Source organism: Dendrobium catenatum, unplaced genomic scaffold (genome assembly GCF_001605985.2).
Source record: "Dendrobium catenatum unplaced genomic scaffold, ASM160598v2 fragScaff_scaffold_54, whole genome shotgun sequence".
Classification (NCBI taxonomy): domain Eukaryota; kingdom Viridiplantae; phylum Streptophyta; class Magnoliopsida; order Asparagales; family Orchidaceae; genus Dendrobium; species Dendrobium catenatum.
In genome coordinates this window covers 419,721-441,958 of record NW_021318516.1, presented here as the reverse complement: position 1 = coordinate 441,958, position 22,238 = coordinate 419,721, and the positions used below count along the sequence as shown (strand labels likewise).

General features: G+C 35.0%; 2 protein-coding genes across 2 annotated transcripts; one reads left to right on the top strand and one right to left on the bottom strand.

The window, feature by feature from the left end:
- Positions 1-322: 322 nt before the first annotated feature.
- LOC110103876 (leucine-rich repeat extensin-like protein 3) lies at positions 323-1,979 on the top strand. Its single transcript, XM_020832738.2, has 2 exons — positions 323-1,062; positions 1,141-1,979. Exons 1-2 carry the CDS (start codon positions 906-908, stop codon positions 1,977-1,979), a joined length of 996 nt encoding a protein of 331 aa, XP_020688397.1. The 5' UTR covers positions 323-905.
- Positions 1,980-2,923: 944 nt separating this feature from the next.
- On the bottom strand, positions 2,924-22,155 carry LOC110103871. Its single transcript, XM_028694930.1, has 12 exons — positions 21,916-22,155; positions 21,755-21,826; positions 19,488-19,567; positions 16,392-16,491; positions 16,247-16,300; positions 16,077-16,154; positions 15,144-15,241; positions 14,997-15,054; positions 6,880-7,001; positions 6,726-6,730; positions 6,489-6,621; positions 2,924-3,397 (listed from the first exon to the last, which is right to left on the bottom strand). The coding sequence occupies exons 1-12, from the start codon at positions 22,114-22,116 to the stop codon at positions 3,226-3,228; spliced, it is 1,173 nt and encodes a 390-aa protein (XP_028550763.1). The 5' UTR covers positions 22,117-22,155; the 3' UTR covers positions 2,924-3,225.
- Between the last annotated feature and the right edge of the window lie 83 nt (positions 22,156-22,238).

The following is a 22,238-nucleotide window of genomic DNA, read 5'->3' as shown; positions in this document are numbered from 1 at the left end:
AAACCTAATGCTTCATTTGAAACGGCTTTCTTACTGCTTCTTAAAATCGATTTCTAGTACAAAAATTAAAATCTTTATACTAAAAAGCCGCTTTAAAAACCAGTAAAAAAACTGTTCCAAACAAAGACTAAGGCATCGTTTGGGACGGCTTTCTTTATGCTTCTTAAAGCAGCTTTCAAGTATATATATAAAAAAACTTATACTATAAAGCTGTTTTAAGAAGCAATAAGAAAGTCATCTCAAACGAAGTCTAAGACTTCTCTGTGACAACTTTTTTACTGTCAAACAGTAAAAAGCTTTTAAAAAGCATTTAAAAAAGCTGTGTTATATAACAACATTGATGCTTCACTTCCAACTTATACAATGCCAATAATAACTTCTAAAAAAACAACTTTTCTTATAATTTTATAATCATATTTTAACAAAATTGCAGCTTCACCACACAACTTTTTAGCACAAAATCCACTAAAATAGACTGCAATCCGAATTTGAAGTGACACTCTCCACTGAAACCACAAGCCAAATCTTCTATTCTGGCTTCTCTCCATGTCCTGCTGATCATCAGAGAGATGATAGAACCAATCAATACAATAATCACACAATTAAAAAAAAAAATTCTTTTTTCTTCTTCTGGCTGCACTCGCAGAACTTCCTGTCATCAGAGTCATTGACACCACCCGTGAAGCACAGGCCCAACAAACTCCCTCTCTAAAACACTTCACATAATTCCAAAGGCAGCTCTTCACATGTTCTTGTTCCATGTGAATGGATGCTTCTTTTCGCATCCCCTCTCTTCCCCACTTCTCTCTCTCCATCACAAATATACCCACTCACGGGCTACCCTCATCCAATAAAAAGCTCAGCATATTACAGTCTTCACCAAACTAACCTTCTGGAATTAAGTCATGGCCGCAAGGCTTATCCTATTCTCTCTTCTCCTTCTCAGCTTCTCAGTTCCAGTCATCCATTGCAGCTCCCTTGCTAACGTCACTGTAGTGGGTACCGTCTTCTGCGACGCCTGCTCCAACAACACCTTCTCCAAGCACAGTTACTTCCTCCAAGGTGCAAATCAAGTGAAAAACCCAATCTTTCTCCTCTCGCTTTCAATGTGATCACCAACTTATCTTTCACCGCTTTCAGGTGCCAAGGTGCAGATAGTCTGCAAGTTCTCCGCAGAGACAACATCGGGAGAGGAAATCTCCATCAACACAGAGCGCATCACAGATAAATTTGGTGTTTACAAGCTTGACATTCCCCCGGTTGATGGCTTTGAGTGCAGAGAAGGCCAAGCATTGGAGTCCTTCTGCAAAGCAAGCCTTCTACAGAGCCCTTCGCCTCTCTGCAACGTACCCAGCTTAAGCTCTTCCAACGAGCATTTGGCTTTCAAGGCTGGGGAATTCAATTCGTGTGTTTATGACTTGAACGCACTCAGTTATAAACCAGCTCAAAGGGATTCTTCCTTATGCGGTACTAAAAGTGAAGATGTGGCGAGTTTAGTTACCGTTAAGCCAAAAAATTCAAATTCTGCACTTTTCTTTTGGCCACCCTTCTTCCCATGGCCAAATTGTCCTTTTCCTTTCCCTTTCCCTTTCCCTAACCCTCCTTTCCCTTTCCCTTTTCCTATTCCTCTTCCTTTCCCTAGCCCACCTTCTCTTCCTTTTCCTTTCCCTACAATTCCGTTTTTTGCTCCACCGCCACCTGCTTTTCCCTTTCCATTTCCACCACTGCCATTTTTTGCTCCACCACCTCCACCTCAGTTAACCTTTCCTTTCCCATTCCCCTTTCCATCGCTACCACCATTCAACCCAATTCCAGGTTTTTTTCCACCGCCGCCATCACCACCTTCTTCTCCTCCGCCGCTAACTTTTCCCTTTCCTTTTCCACCTCTGCCTCCCTTCTTCGCTTTCCCTCGCCCGCCATCTCCACCTATACCAGTTTTTTCTTTGAGCGACCCTCAAAAGCAAAATCAGCAACCATGAGCTTCATATTCTATAAATGTACCATGTAGAATGCGATATATTGTATTAAGGTTACAGATTGTCTATGCCTAGGAAATATGTAAGCTCCTGCAATGCATTTATATTGTGAATTTGTTTGCAATAACTACAAGTGCCGAAATTATAGAAGAACAGCAGTTTGGGGGAAAAAAAAAAAAATAGATGTAATAAAAGGGCTCAGAATTTCCTTTTTTATGTAAGTACACTTCGAGCCAATATGCTGTTTAATAATGTTCCAACATTCAAGAGACTATTCTTCAGATTCATATCTATCCTTGCCTTTTTCCTTTGATAATAGAGAGAATAAAAAACTGTTGAAAATTCTCTTACAGCCCCCAGTAAATGCATTTGACCAAATTTAATCGATGGCCGGTTTCTATGAGGTGCTTAAACTAATTTATACCAAACTATTTTACCGTATAAAGCCACCAATTGTGCACTGTTTGGTTTGGAGAATTGTCAAAATGTTTAATTATAAATAAATGATTATGAATATGATTAAAAAATTAGGGGATATACATAATACTCAAAACTATTCTATTTATATATTTAAACTCTGTTTACTCACTTAACACTCAAAATTTTAAATAACACAAAAAAATAACATCCTCTTCACCCTCTCCGTTACAATCCCGTCACCAAATTCCTTCTCTTTCATGATGCTGGTCCTATGCCATTCACTGGCAAAATCCCGTCACCACTTCATTCACCTCTTCTTCCTCCATATGTCGCAGATTCCATGGATCTCCTACCCCAACAAGAACCCATAGCAATTTTTTCATATCTTCTTTGTCCTTCACAAGCCAAGCCATTGGTCCCATTAATGCCTTTCCCAATTGTTGGGGAGATGAGGAGTAAAGTACATAATGACAAAACAAGCAAGAAAGTAAAAGCAGCGAAAAAATAAAGGACATCAGGATTTAACGTAAAAAAATCCCTAAGCCACTTTACAACCAGAAATCCATTATAAAAATTAAGAAAAATAAGTATAGATCTCTCTTCTCTCTCACTCTATCCTTTTCTTCTCTTCTCATATGCACGTTCTTCAATATCTAACACTCAAAATACTAGAGAAAACGAAGTAAATAACCCCAAGGGACGCAACCCTTCAGAAAAAACAAGAAAGAAAATTGTCCAATTCATCCCGCAGCGCTGCGGAGCTTGACCCTCTATCTTGATCCGCTGCAGTGTCGTATCTATGCTGCTTCGGCGCTCTGCTCTCTATCGTTCAGTGCTGGGCAACTCGGGAACACATCACCGGGGGGCTCGGGTACTCAATGTTGGGGAGCTTGGGTACATAGAGCCAGGGCGCTCGGGTACACAGCGCCAGGGCATTGTACGAAAAAAAAAAAAATTTGTGTACAAGCACCCGAACCCAAGTAGGGGGTAAACCCCCGCACCTTGCAACGAGCAAAAGAAACTTGAGGTTCGAGGCAACAAAACATTCTGATTGATCAACATAATCAAATTCCACACATAACACCAATGACATCCCATCATAACTTCCTCATTTTTTCCTCATTGTCTGGTGAGATCCATTACAACCCATCATGATTTCCTCTTCATCGTTAAGGGTTTTATTAAGGTAGATAATATAGTATTATAATATATGAATAGTAAAATTTAGGTGCTAAACATATAACAAGTATGATTTTAAGTGCTATATGTATAAATCTCACAAAAAATATTAATTTTTACCTCATTGTCCGATGAGATCCCATCACACCAGAACGGGATTTCCACTTTATCATCGAGAGTTTCATTAAATAAATTAATGCAGTGTTATGTTAGTAAGATTTAAATATTAAATATATAAATAGGATGATCTTGAGTGTTATATATGTAGATCCCCTGAATATTTAAATCAAAAATTATTTTACCGTATTGGTTGAAGAGAAATTTAGCAAATTTTTTTATTGCTTATTTATAATAAAAAGAGTATAGTTACAAGGATGAATCTTTTTTTTTTTTCATTATAATTGAATAAAAAATATATTTGCTCTTATAGTTTTAGATAAATCTCATTTTTTATTAATAATGTTGAAACCATACACCTAGCACTCTTTTATAAATAAAATTATATCTTATTTTATCAATTCCTTCAAATTAGACAGATCATAATATTGGTCATAAAATTGCTGACAATCTAGTCGAACTCATCCAACCATAAGAAATTTATATGATCGATGTGGGTAAAAAGCTGGTTATGAATCTTTGGCCTCTAACAATCCAATGAATAGATAATTTGTACAAATAATAAGTAGTTTTTTAGCTGGTAAGGATTTTTATTATACAAGCAGAAAACATATGCCGAGTACTTAAAACAAGATAATACAATTTCAATTCAAAAATCTGCATACGTACAGTCAAAATGGCTGTGAAGAAGTCTCTAAGCAGTAAAATTATAGTGCCTACAAAAGTTAATATAAAGATGATTCCTCTACAGATAGTTATAGGGATTTCAATACAAGGAAAATACAATATAACTTTTGATAGATGAGATAAAAAAAGAAAAACTGTCAGTAGCTAATGTGGCAAACTCATGTGATGAGATTATTATGGTGTCTTTGGATGACCAATGGGAGTGCAAAGCGTATAGAATATGAGGCATGGATGATGCTAAAAAGCAAAGCCGGGTCCATTGATGTGTACAAAAAACCAAGACTTAAGAAATGCTAAAGACAAATATTTGGTCCCCAAAGGCTCGCACAATGGTCACCTGAAAAAACTCACATAATGTTGAAAAGTACTATCCAATTAATGGATGCTAGAAGAGAAATTTCATCAATGCTTTTTCGATCATAAAGAAAACTTGTTGTGAACTTAAAATAGTACTAGTCACAGATTGTTTGAGGGTTATTATAGTTTTTTACAAGAATAATCATTGTAATTATCCACAACAATAATGAAGATCACAACCTCCCATGATCAATTTTTTATCAGATGATGGCAGTGTTAAACCGGTCCCTCTTGGACTGGTCCAACTGGTCCATCCTGGACCGGCTCATGTACACAAAAGGCGGAACTCTAGGAACTCCCGCCTCTTCTAATTAGCGGGTCCAGCAGCTGATTGGAGAGGAAATTAAGGGGGATTAGAAGGGAAAATTCAAAAGTTGGGATTTACATTATTATTGGATGCTTTAAGTAGGCGATTTTCCTAGGGTTAGGGTTATGATGATATTTGTTGAATTTAGATTGTTCATAGGGAGTTTTGGGTTCTAGCCGGCGGCTACCGATTTGGGAGAGTTGGATATTCCTCTCTAATAGAAGATCCATCGTATCTTGTTGTTTTCTTCCGTATATTATCAATTAAAAAGAGTTTTCTCTTATTATTGCTTTTAATTCCTCTTGGAGATTGTGTATAGGATTGCTGTAATTTAATTTCAGCCAAGGCAAATAGGATTTTTACAAGCACTTCTTATCAAATTGGTATCATAACGGTACCCTGCACTGAAATTGAGGTATTACCTTGCTGATTTTTGCGGAGTTTTCCCCTCCAAAGTGCAGATTTATGCTGTTTGAGGACCAGAATTATTGTTTTTTGGTGTTTGGCCAAGCTCCGGGTACTTATGTCGGCCAAGAAGGTTGATACCTTGAAAGAACGACTTGGATGAGAGATGAGCCAAATCAAAGGAACGGCGAAGGATAGAATTTCCTCCATGGAGCATAAGTTCTCCAACCTAGAAAAGCTGGTGAAGGTGTTGGATCTTCACAACCAAACAACAACATTGGAGGCAAGAGTGTCGATAGGAGGAAATACAAATTCCACCCGCCGAAGTGATTATCACGACGTGGAGATCTTGGAGGGAAAAGAAAGAAGACCTCTAGAGCCTATTCATAGGGAGGAGATAGGAAGAAGATATGGGGAGAGGCATGAGTATGTTAGGTATTTGGTCTTTTAACCTACACCCCCTATAATGTGGGCCGACGAGCAAGAACAAGTATTCAATATCCGAGAAGAATGGGAGTAAAAGCACTATGTAACAAATTGAATAAAATAGGATCCAGTATAAAATGTATATTTCTATGTAGATTCTAAACTTTTATCACTGGAATTTGGTTGTGCCCCTCCTTAGTGTCCTAACTACAATATTTATAGTGGTGCATTGTCGCCATAAGATGAGTTGAAATCTCACTAATGGAGGGATCGAATGTTAAGAATTGATACATGTTGCAAGTATTAATTGCGCCAGCTGAAACTTGGATCAAATTCATCTGAAGCAGAGTAACCTCCTCCATGTACTTGAAATATCACTTCCTGTAACTACTCGAGCAAACCAGAAGCACAAACACAGATGTTTTGCCATCACATCAACATCCCACATTAAGATACAAACCAAACAACATCTCTGTAGTGGAAGGAAAACTTAAATCATATATAAGTAAGTTTTCAAGCATTTCTGTTACAAAAAAAAATAAAAAAATCTACGCACACACAAAACTTCTCTGAAAACAACAGTATTCAGATGTACATTAATCTAGGAAGCATACCATGAATGCTGAAAAAGATGTGCCGCAGTTCTGCCCATTATCCACTCCAAATCCAATGATGACAGTGCAATCTGACTATGATGTGAAACATTCAAGAATTGCACATGAAATTCATTAAGATTCACAAAGTTTACTCAAGTAAGATTAGGCCTTTCGCAAATTAAGATTCAAGCATTTTCCATTGAAGAAATATTATGATAAGCAATTTCAAGCTAGTATTTAGGCACGATTAATGGAAGTCACTGCAAGATCATGAGATCAGAATTAATGGAAAGTTGGAGAGTATCAACATTACGGAAGCTTTTATATGCAGCTTAATCTAGCCATTTCATGAACATAAATCTAATCGTAGTAAAAGGAATCAGAAAATATTAAGTGAGCAATTAAGTACCTTCCCCACATGATGCGGTTGGATCCATAGCTGGAGATTGCTTGGGAAAGAAGTTCACCCGTATCATCATAAGGGAATGAATTTCTTGACAACCGAAACAATGCACTAAATTTCAGATACACCTGAAAGACCAAATAGCACCGCACATCACAATCATCAACTTTAACAAAATTTCAACTATAAGGTTTTATGAATCCTCATTCTCAATTATTTTTATTGTGTTGTATGTGTTGATGAACTTATTTTGCACAATTTCTGCACAACTTCTGTCTATATTATTTTTTGTCTACCTCTTTTCCCTTCTTAATTCTTCAACATTAATCTTAATAGACCCATCTTAGTGATGCATTTTTCATGTAAACTGTTTTGTATTTTGTTAGATAAGTCATGGACCACTTAGTAGTTACTTTAATGTAAAATGATTTGGGTTGCACTCTCTCATTGATAAGTGAGTGTGTTGTGAAGCTTTCTCTATTACTCATGGCATAAAGGATAGATTGTTTGATTTAGGGATTGGATCTAGTAGATGATCAGTCACATCATTTACAATCATGATTTATGCATCCAATCATAGAAAGATAAAAAAGACGTTCATTATAGTTTCAAAAATTCTCTCTTGAATATAACATCTTTGATGGTGTTGATTTTTGAATAACACCATTGAAGATCAAATCAAGAGATATTTATGGGTAAAAGCGGGTGCTCAATCGAATAGCTAATGATCAAGATCGGAAGGTAAAAAAATCTGGACCATTAGATAATAATGACCATGGGACAAGCAAGTTCAGCCAACTTATCCAATCGACCAATCATAGGTAGGGAAGATTTTTAAATGTTTCATGCCTAGGATAAATTTGTATTTTGACTTTAAATTCAATATAAGGCGTTCTTAAATTCTTATTCTTAAGTTTGTTTCCTTCTTTTGGGGAGTCACTATAGGAAGAGACAAGGATAGTATAAATTTTTTACTTTTATAACTACTTATAAATAAGTTAATTTCCTGTAATCAAATTCAATAAAACACTTCCAGCTACCTCCAAAACTGCTCACTTGTTGCCTTTAATGTTTGTTGAATGTGGGCTCCGAAAATTTGCACGTTGACTCTGTAGAGAGAGTATAGGTAGTTCTGAGTCAAATTTTCAGAAAGTAAATTAACTGAAGATAAGATACTACCTAGAGATTCGTGAGGAATTTTGATAAGATACACCTCCAACTTCAACTAAGTTGGGGGAATGGTGATGAACCCGGCCAAGATCTCATGATTTCATTATCATGAACCCTGTTCTACGACAGAGGAAGTAGTCAATACAATCTGATCGAAGGATCATTGTCGCTAGTCATGACTTGTTTTGCCTAAGGAAATCTTATAGATTTATGGTGATTGTTTTAAGGGGGCAAACTTATATTGACCTTAGTTGACAGAAAGATTTGTGTCTTATCAAAGTGCAACCTATGATTCATTACTCAATGGTCTTTAGTCATTGAGAAATTTGCAGGCTTTGGCATGACCATAATTTTATGGGTCATTTTATGACAAATTTAGCAAGTCAGAGGGCCTCGATCATAATTGTTTACATGTGATATCATTTGATGGCAAAATTATTATTAAGAAGACATGCGTCATATCCTTATTGGTGAATGGTCATTTTAGGATGAATTATAGTCATATTGTCAACAAGAAATTTGCTCTTCATGAACTTAAGTTATTCTCAAATTTAATACTCTAGAGAAATAGTTGGGAAGAGTAGATTGATTTTATCTTAAATTATAAGCGATAGATTTCACTTGAATATTTTTAAATTTTGATAAATATTAAAATTTTAAATTTCATTAGAATTTAAACCCTAAATAATTAACTTTAGAATTTGAGAGCATTTTGAAAATAGGCACCCCTCCAACATGGCTATCATTGGGGTTGTTGAAAATTTTACTTTATTATTTGAACTTTATCAATTTTGCCCACTTACTAGCAAAGAATCGGGTTCAAGTGGTAATTTTGTTAGCTACCATATAAACGAACTAGAGAGTATATTTTTTAATGAATTTTCTTCATAAAATAAATTGAAGGTCTAATATGAATGTAAAACCAAATATTTTCTTGGACTTCTATAATTGCGTTCAATCATGAGAATAATGGTGAACCATTTAAAAATTGTTGTTATGATATCTTTCGAGACTTGTCAACTCCAATACTCACAAGGAGGAGGATCAGATTTGAAGAGTGGGACTTACGACTCTACCCTATAGGCAGAGCAGACCACTCAAGGATATTGTATAAAATGAAAGCTTCAATCTATGCCTGAAAGGAAGCTTGTAAGTTTTTTAAAATAATTGTTTGCTTTCTAGATACAAGTTGTATGATTTCTAGAGCAGATTGAAATTTAATTCACTTTTATTTTAACTCGTGCAATAATTTCAAACCTCAAATTTAAGAAGTTAATGCACTTGGTTAGATCACATACAAATATTTTAATTTTAAAAGATTTGATGTACTTCTACAATTTTTTGATGCTAGTATGTCATATACTTGTATAGTTTCAGTATACATATATGACGCAGGTATACAGTTTTTTATGCGCTTATTGCATTTACACTCTTCTTGAGATGCTTTAGCAAAATTTGAAAGTCCCATGATTCATATTTATGACTTGAATATATTCAAATTCGGCCATTTTGCATGCCTCTCTAATACTTGCATGAATTTTGAGACATTATATTGGAGTTGGAGATCATTTTTTGTAACTCGCATTAGTCTTGAAATTATCTGAAATTTGATATTTGCACTTATATTTTGTCACTTGGATGCTTGCAATTTTTTTATTTTGAGTTTTTTAATGATCACCTTCTGTCTGCCTACAAAAAAATGTAGTTAATCTGATTGCAAAGAACGTGAATTTATGACGAGTTTAAATATTGGCAACCTTTTCATGCTATTCTTCTTAACATTTTGAAATAATTATTTTTAATGTAGCAGGTCCCATGAGAGTTCACCTCTCCATCTATAAATATGGGGAACTAATTCATTTCACACATTCTGGGTCCACTTTAGTTCTTTGTAGTGGGTTCTTGAGGGTTTAGAGGGTGTGGTAGTGAGATTATGTTCACATTTTTAGTGAGTTTTCAAGTCTTTCATATTTCATTGTAAGTCCTGAATTTTCAGTTTATCATTCGATGTTTCGATCTGGTTAAGAAAGCTAGAGGTGATTTGATTATAAAATATTAGAAATGACCTTTCTTTGTTAGATTTAAATGAGAATTTGACTCTTAACAGGATAAAATGGAGAAAAAGAATTCATGTAGCCGATCATATGTAGTGGGATAAAGGCTTGATGTTGTTGTTGTTGTAGCATTAATTGTTCATCATTTTATTTAACTATATTTAGTTTTTATTAAGCCCCTTAAGTATTATCCTTTAGAGTCCTTTTAATCCAAATTCTACATCCTCCCAATGTCTCTCCCACATAAGGGGAATATACGTGAAGTCTGGGTTTAACCACCACACTAAAAAAGCATACATAGTCGATGAACAAAGACACAACCAGAATTCTAAGAATACATGGTGCCAAGAAAGGCATGCATGAAATACCTATACTAGAGAATTTGCAACAGTACATAAATTTCGCTATGTAGCAAGCATCACCTACGAGTTTCTCTATCACACTAGGAAAAGTACATACATATTTTACTCATCATGTCAAATACATTGCCCATGGGATTTAGGATTTTTTCTAAAGGTCATTCCATGGTGAAGTCAAAGAAGAATTTGCAAGCAGATAGCAACTACAACACAAAAATTTATTAGTTTTTCTTTCTTTTTACTCCAAGGACATCTTTTGCAATATTCTTAATATCACTAGCAGATAGCAACTACAACACAAAAATTTATTAGTTTTTCTTTCTTTTTTATATGAATATATATAGAGAGAGGGAGAAAATAAAGAGGGATTTTCTCAATCTAGAGAGAGGAAGAGAGGGAACAAGATATTTCCCTCAATGTTTAGAGAGGAAAAAAGAAGTGAGAATTCTCACCTTTTAGATAGAGAAGTCTGATACGTCACCAAAAATCGTCTTGATTAGGCATGATTCTTGATGCATATCCGAATTGGAAATTTTCAAAATTAAATTAGGACCATCCAAACTCCAATTTCAGCAAACTTATACTCAACTCAAATGTCTCGATGAGATGAACCCAACAACAACAAAATCGGTCCAATCTGAGCCCAAATGTGCCCAAAATCAAGAGACCAAAGCAAATTTGAAAGCTTTAGTGTATTAATTGAATGACCAAATGATATCCAAATATATAGGGGTCTCAAAATGAGTTTTCGGGTCAAGTTTGAGTGCAAAACGAAACTTACCCGCCTTCAATTGAACCGACCTGAACCCAATCCGATTAGGCGGATCAGAAATCAAGACAAGGACCTGACCCACCCCTAACTCAGGTTGATCCGACCAACCTGCTAACCCCCAAGGCAACGAGGCTCGAGCGAGTGCAGGTACCAGTGCAAGCGGGCGAAGGGGGTGAGCACCTGCGGGCAACCATGGGTGCGGACACCGGCACGGGAGCATATGAGGGAGTGGGTGTGGATGCGAGCGCTGACGTTGCAGGTAAGAGGGTGAACCAGGTCAAATGGTCAATCTCGGTTTGATTTCAAATTTTCAAGTTGACCCAAACCCGAGCCAAAATAGGAAATGGGTTAGAAAACAAAACCAGAACCTGACCCGTTTGCAAAACGGGTTGACCCGAACAAAAATTTTTTTAGGTCAGGTCAAGTCGGGTTTCAAATCGGGTAAGATATTGACACCCCCACAAATCTTGCATGCTTATAGTTGAATCGAGCGACTTGGGGAGATGAATCCAACGAGCCCAAGGTTGCTTAATTCTGACATTATTAAGAAACTTAAATGCTTTACAAATGCTCCATGGTCAAGGGAATCAATATGGGTTGTTCAATGGAGCACTCTAAATTTGCCCCGAATTTTCTCCATATTTATAGAGCATATCACTCTCAAAATCTATAAATAAATCAACACATCCCACATCAAGGGGAGTTTGAACTTTTGGAGGCTTTGACATTAGGCTAGCGACTCAAGAGAGCTCTAAGGCCTGAAGTATCCCGGAGCGCCACCCTGGCACCATCACTGGCGAACCCTTGCCACCAGGCCATCGATTAAAAAAGCAGTCGAGGCATCCGAACAGAGGCATGACTCAGTTCGAGGCGCTAACCTGGCGCCTTGAGGCTTAAGCCTCAATGTATTTGACGAGGCGTACGATTTTTTTCAGCGAGGCGTACGCGTCGAGGCATAACGCCTCGAGGCAGTGTGAGGCGACGCCTCATTAGGATTCGACGGAGCTCACAACAAAGAACAAATTCTTTATCTTTCGAGCGGTACATGCTCGGTACCGAGCCGGTACCGAGCCAGTACCGCTCAAAGGGAGGGGCTCAAGACTAGGGTGTCAAAATGGGTATTTAAGTCAAACCCAAAATTGACTTGAGTCCAATTCAACTGACTTGAACCACACCCGAGTTTGTAAACCGATTAGAAATTTAGACGGCCAAAAATTCAGACCCGGACCCGACTCGCCGAGTTATCGGGTTGATCCGACCTAACACGTAATAAGCTTGTGCGAGAGCGTAGCACGCGACAAGATTTTTAAAACATGTCATATATTGGAACTCAACCCGTTTGTAAAATGGGTCGACCCGAAATCGGGCAGGTAAAAAATTGACACCCTTACTGGGGACTTGCCGCGTGGAAAATGGGGAAGAAGAACATATTAGGACTAGTAGCAAGAGAGTGCAATGAGGGTTTTTAATTATAAGTAGGATATTTTCTAATTAGCCTTAATTAGTTAACTTTTATCTTTTTGCCTGCAGCACTAAAAAAAGTGCACGTTGTAAGATTCCAAATTTTAAATATGATATATATATATATAACATTTTTTAATCTTTTTGTAAAATTAAAATGATAATTTTAAATAAGAATTTTATAGTAATAATAATAATTTTTTAGAGAAATTTAAAAAACATTTATTTTAATTGTGTATCGATGCACCCTACCAAATTTCATGACTTGTGCACATTGAATCTCTGTTCCCATTTCAAATGCGTAGGTAGTTTTTTGTCCTTTCTCCCGTGCTATAACATGGGCAATATGGGTGCAATTACATAGTAATTTCAATATTCTGGATGTAACAAGGCAATTCATTTTGCGAATGTACAATATTCAAGCAATTTTGCATAATGTTGAATCAAACTTTGTCGCTTTCACTTGCACTCACTTGAGTCAACTGTGACTCTGTGAGGGATCCTTCTATAGCAATTTCGATGTTCTTAATGCAAATGCGCAGTTGGTTTTGCGAGCGAACAAATGTTTGAGCAATTTTGCACAATGTCACGATCATCGTTCACCACTTTCGTCATGATTAGTTGGTTCGATTTTCAAAGTCATATCGAGGTTAACATTGACATCACTTTAGTAGCCTTCTCAAAGTATTCCAACTGGAAGTTGATGCCTACTCGCTACTTACCAAAGCTCCAAAATTATTAAAATCATGTATCACTGCTCGATGTGTTGTCCCAAGAGTAGTCAATATTATACATTTCTAAGCATTTTTCTTTCACATTATTTTTAAAACACGCCAATTCATAACTACTGAAGCCCCATTAACAGACCAAAAATAACATATTGCATATAAATCCTTCATCATATGAGTATATGTCAAAGAAGAGTTCACCCATATCCTGATGGCTGTTTTTGCAAGGTAAACCACGACAAAAGATATGATAGGAATGATAATGATATTTTAGTTGGTAAGGATGACCCCTGCCAATCGTTATGGAACATAAAATGGATATGAGAATTATTTAGTCTATAAGGATGACCCTTCTATACTTAAGAAATAATTGATTGAAAAAAAATAGTGTTTGAGTTACTAAGGATGACCGCCCTCCCTCTCTTTATTTCTCTTTGTATTTGTCAGATGCATGTTTATCTAGATACTTTTATTTGTAAAACAAAGTGGTAGATGGATGTACTATAGGCTGCCATGGAAATGTGTAATATGGTTCTAGGGGTGTCAAAATAGTCTAACGGGTCCGACCTAAAATCGACCCAACCCGAATTCAATCAACCTAAACCCAACCCATTGAATCTGCAGATCAAAAACACCAACCAGAACTCAACCGACTAGCAACCTGAATGAGGCAAACTCAACCCGTTAACCTATTTTGATTAAAAAAAAATGATAACCTATTAACTATAAAATTTAGAATATTTGATAAAAATAATAAGATTAAACCCATATGTTAAAAAAATTAAGTAAAAAAAATTAAACTAATTAAAAACAGGTTCGCTATTCAACCCGAACCCGACCTGTTTAAAAAAAAGGTTGAAAAACCCCCGAATCCAACTCATTTATTAAACATGTCAACTCAAATCCGAATTTTCCAGGTTGGGTTGGCGGGTCGGATCAATTATTGACACCCCTATATAGTTCTTCCAGAGATATATTTTTATTTGAAAAGAAGACTTTTCATCTCAAATATGTCTAACATGAGCACAATCATCATGTTTCCTTTTTCTCTCTCTCTAACTTTCTCTCCATCCCTCACACACTCACACATAGAAAAAGAATGAGATGAGTTTTTCTCTCTCAAAAAACAATTGTCATTGTCTAGTTTGTGAGCTTCAAATACAAGATCAAGAAAAATCTTCCACTTCAAAATAACTTAAATAACTATCATGAAATTTAAAGTGATAAAAGTGATATATGTAACTTGACGAGCTTTTATATGAGAAATTATCATTTTTAACACATGCGCAAATGAAAATTACATCATCATGAAAAATGAAGAAGCTAAATCTTTAAGCAGTTCTCACATCATGATTATATAAATGATGTAACCATCATTTGAAGACAATAGAAGTGGTGGGATAAAAAAACATTCGGAGAAGAATGAAGGAATCTGAGTGTAAGTGCAACTGAAGGAAATTGATTGAGGTAATCACAACAACAACAACATTAAGCCTTTGTCCCGCTATGTGGAGTCGGCTACATGAATCCTTTTTCGTCAATTTTAACAAATATTTGTATATAAGGCCAAGAATCAAACCTGTGGGAATTTTGAAAGCCTAAGCAGCCCAGAAAAAGTCTTTCTTTCCTCATCATTTCTATGCTCAAGACATAAAATAACGATGATCATTTTTTGTTGAACAAGTGACTGAATTCCTTGCATTTGGCATTAGTCAAGTTAACTCACATTGGTGGCTTGCAGAAACCCATGTGATCAAGGATGACAGAAGTCGACGGAAATTTTGAGCATAACTCCTCAATTTCTGATAAATGGAAACTAATACCCTATAAAAGAAAGTTCATCATATACCGACATAATTTGGATTAGCTAATCTAAAATGTTACTAGTTTTTAACATCTTCTACAGAAATTATCAACAAAGATTAACAAATCCTACTTTTTTTTTAAGCTTATCCGTCTCTTTGTGCATTAATTGAAGCATGAACAACAAATTTATCACTTCAAATAGCAACTGATATAAAACTATAAGAAATTTTCAGAAAAACTAAGGCTTCATTTGGGACAACTTTTTTATTGTTTCTTAAAACAACATTCTAGTTTAAAAATTTAAATTTTTATACTAAAAAACTGCTTTAAGAAGCAGTAAAAAAGCCGCCCCAAACGAAGCCTAAGTTTCCCTGGAAAAAAAAATACTGCACAACGTGCTATAGCTTCTGGCATCAGCCATGAATGAACTTTTATTGGTCACTATCACGCCAACCATGCAGTTGAAATAAATTTGTCCAAGACAGCCCTATTAGCTGCAACCTAAGATAACATTGCATCTGCAATACAGAAAATTTTTAATCTAGTATTTTTACCAGTAACCTATGTATCGTATGCCAACTAAATTTGAACATCAGATCATATCTATTATGATGCTGAAGGATGCAAGGTAAAGTGGGGTAGAAATATACGAGTCTATAAAGTATAAACTGCTAGAGAGTAAAAATTCATGGAGACAGAACAAAAAGAACATGTTTTACTAGAAGAACACAACAATTCACAAGCAACTTAGCAAGTACAATATTACACTAAGTACCGAACATGTAATGATATTTGTATCATGATTACATTACAAAGATTTATGATATCTTACTGCAGGGTCACAGTTTAGTACCTTAGCACACATAAGGCCTACTGGCACTCCAAGTTCTCCTGCTCTGCTAAAAAATGCTTTCCCAATTTCATTAGTTATCTGCTTGATTTACAGAATGAAATTGAATATTTTCTATAGACCTAGAACTAATCAAATAGAAATTAAAGAGTCTTTAAAATCTCCTTGGATACCTTTTGACCAGAGGGCCATATGTTTGGGTTGAACCGAACTCCACGGTATCCTTCCTAATATAAGAAAGAGGCACTTGCATTACCCCAATGCAATCTTTTCTCATATTTGTTAAGGAGCTTTTTTTTCTGAGGTTAAAAAAAAAACCTTCAAGACAAGATGCTCAAATTGCAAAATACCGCTTCCATCTTCTGCGGGATTTGCAAGACAGCATCCAATGAATTTGGATGGATGCTTCTTCAAAGCTCTATGACATAAAAGCAGTGTAGGTAAATGTTAAATCAAGGAATAAAATGTCACAATCTATAACATACAATAATTGATGTATATATCAAATATAAGGTTTATCTTGATAAAAAATATTAACAAACTGAAAAGTTTACTCAAGAATCTGAGTATAATCCAGATGAGTAATCTCATTACAGTGACTTGTCTGCTTTATTCATGATAATGGTTTTGCAACATGACAAATCATGCGGTATTCAAGCTTTATTTTTCTGCAAGTTCTATCTAGAAAATGCTTAGTGGTTATGTAAAAAATTGTAACTTCTATCAAAAATGTTTTAGAATATTAATTTTTGCTGATAAGAAGTGCTTGCAGAAATTTAGGAAAAGTCTTGGCTGAAATCTGATTTCAGTAATTTCAAAAAGCCAATTACAATAAAAACATGAATAGAACACAGGAACATTTTTTTTATTGAAAGTTTATGAAAGAAAAGACATGATACAAGTGGATCTTCAATTGGAGAGGAAGATCTGGCTCTCCCAAATCTCTAGCTGTCGGCTATAGCCCAAACACCCTAAGAACAATCTAATTTCAACAAATAATAGATACCCCTAACCCTAGGAAAAATTCCCTACTTAAAGCACACAATAAACGACAAATACCCAAACAGCCCTCCCCAATTCCCTCCCAAATCTGTCATATTTCCTAAATTATTTCCCTCCCAAATCAGCCCTCAAATCTGCCCTCTTTAATTAGAAAATATTTCCTAATTAATCCCTTCCAAATCAGCCCCAAAACATACCCTCTTCAATTAGAAAATATTTCCTAATTACTCCCATCCAAATCAGCTCCCAAACCAGCCCAAAATCTTCCCTATTCAATTAGGAAACATTTCCTAATTAATCCCCTCCAAACGAGTTTCCAAATCAGCCACCAAATATGTCTTCTTCAATCAGGAAACATTTCTTAATTAATCCCCTCCAAATCAGCCCCCAAAAGCCGGTCCACAAAGGACAAGCGGGACTGGTCCAGGAGGGACTCGATCAAACATTTACATGATTCTATGCATAGCATCATCATCTTTTTGCACTGCAATATTCACTTTGATCGCCTCACTTTACCTCCTATTATTTCCAATTAAATCGATACATTCATATTCTTTTATGTATCTTTATTTTCTACCTAACTTGTTTTAAATAGGTGCTACATTTATTGTCTCTAATAAATCATTTATCCTTCTATCTTGCGATCTTTATTTGCACATTCATCTTAAGAGTTTAATCTTTGGCATGCTCAACTTCGTTTTCATTAGCATCCTTGCACATAATATAAGATAATCTAATTAAAGTTTCGCACTTTATAGTTTCCAATATATTCCAACATTCTCTTATCACATAATATCCTTTATGTAGTTCGCTATTTTAACCACATAGCTCTAACTCTTAAGAATTATGCCCCTATTTATATGCTCAATTCAAGCATAATAAATCAACCCTTTTAAACCTATAATAAAAAAGAAAAGCTTTATTAATTTTTCATTATTAATTTCACAACATCTAAATTTATTAAAACCTATTATCTTCCATAATTTTCCGTGATTTGAAAAACTTTTCTAAAACCACCATTACCATCAGGAAACTCATGTGAGAAAGCTTCAGCATAATTGTTTCGCCAACAATCAATCATAAAATTTATTCAAAACTAACAAAATGAATCCAAAATTGATTTTTTTCCTCTCGTTAGGGTGTTCCACAAAACTGATACGTCATAATCTAACCTCATTGTGCTTAGAAGTAAAGGATTACTAGGGAATGGGCATCACCCTAACTTAATGTGTCGCCACTTAAACAAATTGTGCAAAGAAAGAGAAAAACTTGCTAGGATGTCACCATTAAGTAGCAGATAACTTTATATAATTATAGTAAAAAGTCAAAAATAATATTCGATTTGTTAAATGGGATTTGAGAATTTTAATAAGAAAGACAAGAGAATAAGTGAAAACAATGATTAAAAGAAGAAGAATATTACTTATTCATTGTAAAAAGGGAAAAAAAAAAAAAAGCTTCATTAACTATTATTTTTGATTATGTACAAAGCATAAATGTATATACAGAGTTCTCTAAAAAACTTTTAAGGAAAATAAATTTAACTATTTAAAAAAAAAGTTCCCAGCTAGGAAATAGAAGGCACATGGATTGCAATCTAAAGGCCATGAGGGGATCGATTTAAAGGTTAGAACCATGTACTAAAAAATCTTTGCTAAAATTGACAATCGGATTGTCCAAGATTTACTCTCAAAACTTTTAAATTCAAATAATGCATCGAGATTTGTGCTTGATTGGGGGAATTTTTTAGGTATCAATGCTAATAGATGATGATGTTCAAACGTTTGTATTGGCCCCATGCAAGGTCTCACCTATCTAAATTGTATTTAACTAACATACACTAAGGTACCTTCTCATATGTGGCTTAAAAATTGCTACTAGTGTAAGCATTTAACTCACCTCATAACAATGTTTATTACTAGTAATTGCTCTATCATAATTATATTAAGTAACTTTAATATGCCTTCTATAATTTTTTTCCTTAATGGTCATCAAATTAATACGGTACATAATAGCATGCCTTGTCAAAATCAATTAAAGTCAAATGAACATCATTTCATCGCTCTTTATACTTATAAACTAATTGTTTTATCAAAATCATCTACATAATATATCTTTGTGGCTTAAATTAAATTGATTCTTCAAGTTAAATATAATATCTCTGGGTCTGTATTCCACCATCCTCTCATAACTTCATAGATTGACTTACTGACTCGTAAGTTGGATTCCCCTAGAAACTCATTATTTTGACTTCAGGTCTACAGGACAATGGTTAATATTGATGTTAATTTTGCAATCTATGATGAAACTCATGTCAAAATACATGAAATGAACACTAATTTGACAATTGTTGGTACGCATACCATAAGAAGATGAAAGAAAATTTAAGTGTGACTGTGTGAAAGAGATTACCTTGTGACAAGGTCATGGTCAAACATATGATTTATTGGTTGTACAATAAGCGCTCCATCAACATTCGCTTCTCCCATACACTGTAGGAATGATGGAAGAGAAATGAATGAAAATGATGCCACATAAAAACAAGTTCAGAATAACTAGAATATGACAAAATTGATGTTCTAGTTCCCAAATAGAGCCTTCTAGCCCCAATTTCTTTAGCATGAATAGCAGCAAATTTCACATCATAAAGACTAAAAGAAAAACATTTTAAATTTGTTTGTCTTGCAAGGAAGTAATATTAAGGTATAAATTTCCTAATAGTGCGCCACTACTGGTAACACTGCTCTTCAAAGAAATGAATGGAAAAAAAAAAAAAAAGCTTCCTAAGCAGAGGCAAAATAACATGTAGAAAGCATGAATGGCAAAGAACAAATGATAAAGTGGGTTTCTAAAAATAGGAGCAGTCGTGATTATAATACTAATACTAAATAACTGTAACATGTCAAATTGCCGAAAAGAACCTGTAAAACTGCCACGACGAAATAGGATAAAATTGAGGAGATTTTTCCAAACAAAAAAAGCTACATATGGATCAATGCTAATAAAACAGAAACTTCGAAAAATAGTATCAAAATATTGGTATGAAACTTCATAGATTACTTCAAGTACATATTGCAAAATAAAAGAAATTCATGGAAAACTTCCTAAGTTCATTATCCTTAGTAACCTTTTACGAGATTGTAATTCATGTGTACTGCCTTGCTTATCCTATTCTTGCAGCTCTATTCGTATTCAAAGGGGATTATGGCATTCAATTTCCGCTGACCTGCAGATTCTACGATTCTTCATGGGATTATCTCTTGCAGCTACACAATTTTTGCTTTATTCCTAGATTTGATTCCTTCAATTCAGCTCTGGTTGTTCTTGGAAGTTGTTCATTATTCCTACTCCAACTTCTAATATTGCAGTTCAATTCTAACGAATTTATCAAATTTTATTTTCATGAGGAATAATGAGATATGAGCCACGTAGAAAATCACTTCTATAGGTTCTCTAAATCTATCATTTTGACGTTTAAACCATTCCTCTTCTTCCAAGACTTAAAATGTGAGACTTCTTCCAAAAGAGATCACCCTATTCAAACATTGGCATCTTCCAACTCTTTTACAATCTAATTTTTTCCATGCACAAAAGCTCAATTTGTTCCTGACTTTCATGATCTTTAATTTTTTTATTAATTAATTTATATTAAAAGGCCAAGATCTTAAGATTGTTATTGGATTTAATTTTACTTATACTCTCATTATTAGTAAATAGTTGTTTGAAATCCATAGCATGCTTTCTATTAAAATTAACATGTTTGTACAAATTAATTGCATATAACTTATAGTGCATGCTAGATTCAAATTAGAATCCATAAATCCTAGAACATTCTACATCAAGCCTCATCATCATCATCATCATGGCATTAACTCAAATACTTTGAGTTTAACTTTATGAATCAACATTCTCCATTTTCCCCATTGAGTGTTGTATTAGGTGTTAAATTTATTATCCTCAAGATTATGCTAAAATTTTTTTGCATGACTTGGACCAATATTTCACCTAAGATCTCCATATGTTCCTTCAAAATCCTTGAATACTGATTTTACCTAACTTTCTTTCTAGAGAATCTCTTTCACCCATCATCATACATACCCAAATCACTTAAAATATATTTCATATTACCCTTAACTCTCATCATCCATCTTAGCTAATCATTTTTCAATCCACCATTTCTATTTTTTACACACATTCATCTTAATATTCTAATTTTTGGCAAAATCAATTTGTATATCAATGACTAGTATACTGCCCAAAACTCATATTCATATAACTTAAACAGCCTATTTGTAGTTCATCACAAAATACATCAAGACATATCAACGGGGACAACATAGATTATCAAAAAATGTAACTACGTGCCAATTTCTCAATTTTCTTTATCCTTCCTTGCAAACAGATCATCAGCCAGGAAAAAAAAATTTTCAGAACCTACAATAAACAGTTTGCACTTTGCAAAGACACAGACTTCAAGAAAATCTTGATGTATTAAGACATGCAGATATTCAGAAACAACAAAAAAATCAATTTTTAGCCTGCATCGTCCCTAATTTTATAATGTTTATCAGATTACCAGTAGTAGAGATGGAGCATTTCTTTTTGCTAAAATAATAATTAAAATACACGCAAGAAAAATATAACGATCGCTGAAATCAGAAAAAGGGCTGCAACATTACCTTGAGCAAGATCTCGGAATCACCAGGAAGCGAGGGTTCATGCCCTGGAAAATATGGGTATCTTTCCGAAGCCTGCATAGAGCAGGGGCCATTAAGATAAATTAGAGATCTTTTACATCTTTTCGCTTTAAACCTTGGTTTTGAGAAGCAAACTGCGTCACCTCTTCTCGTGAAGCCCAGACATGGACATGGGAATCCACAGCCTTGAACTGGGAAACTGGCTTTCCAGGCTCCAATTCCATGCCTATGGTAGAAGCACGTCTTCGCCCGGAAGAACGAAGAAGCAGCTTTCTCCCAGGAGAGGGAAAGAGGGGTTTGGGTGCGAAGAGATAAGACACCAAAGCAGCGGATGACGCCGCCATGGGCAGCCCAAGCGTGGTAGCTTCGTAATTTTCAATTTTGCTATTGTTTTCCGGACTAATTACGGATGATGTCGGTGGTTCAGCTCGGAGATTTTCTCTGGCCTGGAAATTATTTTGATGGG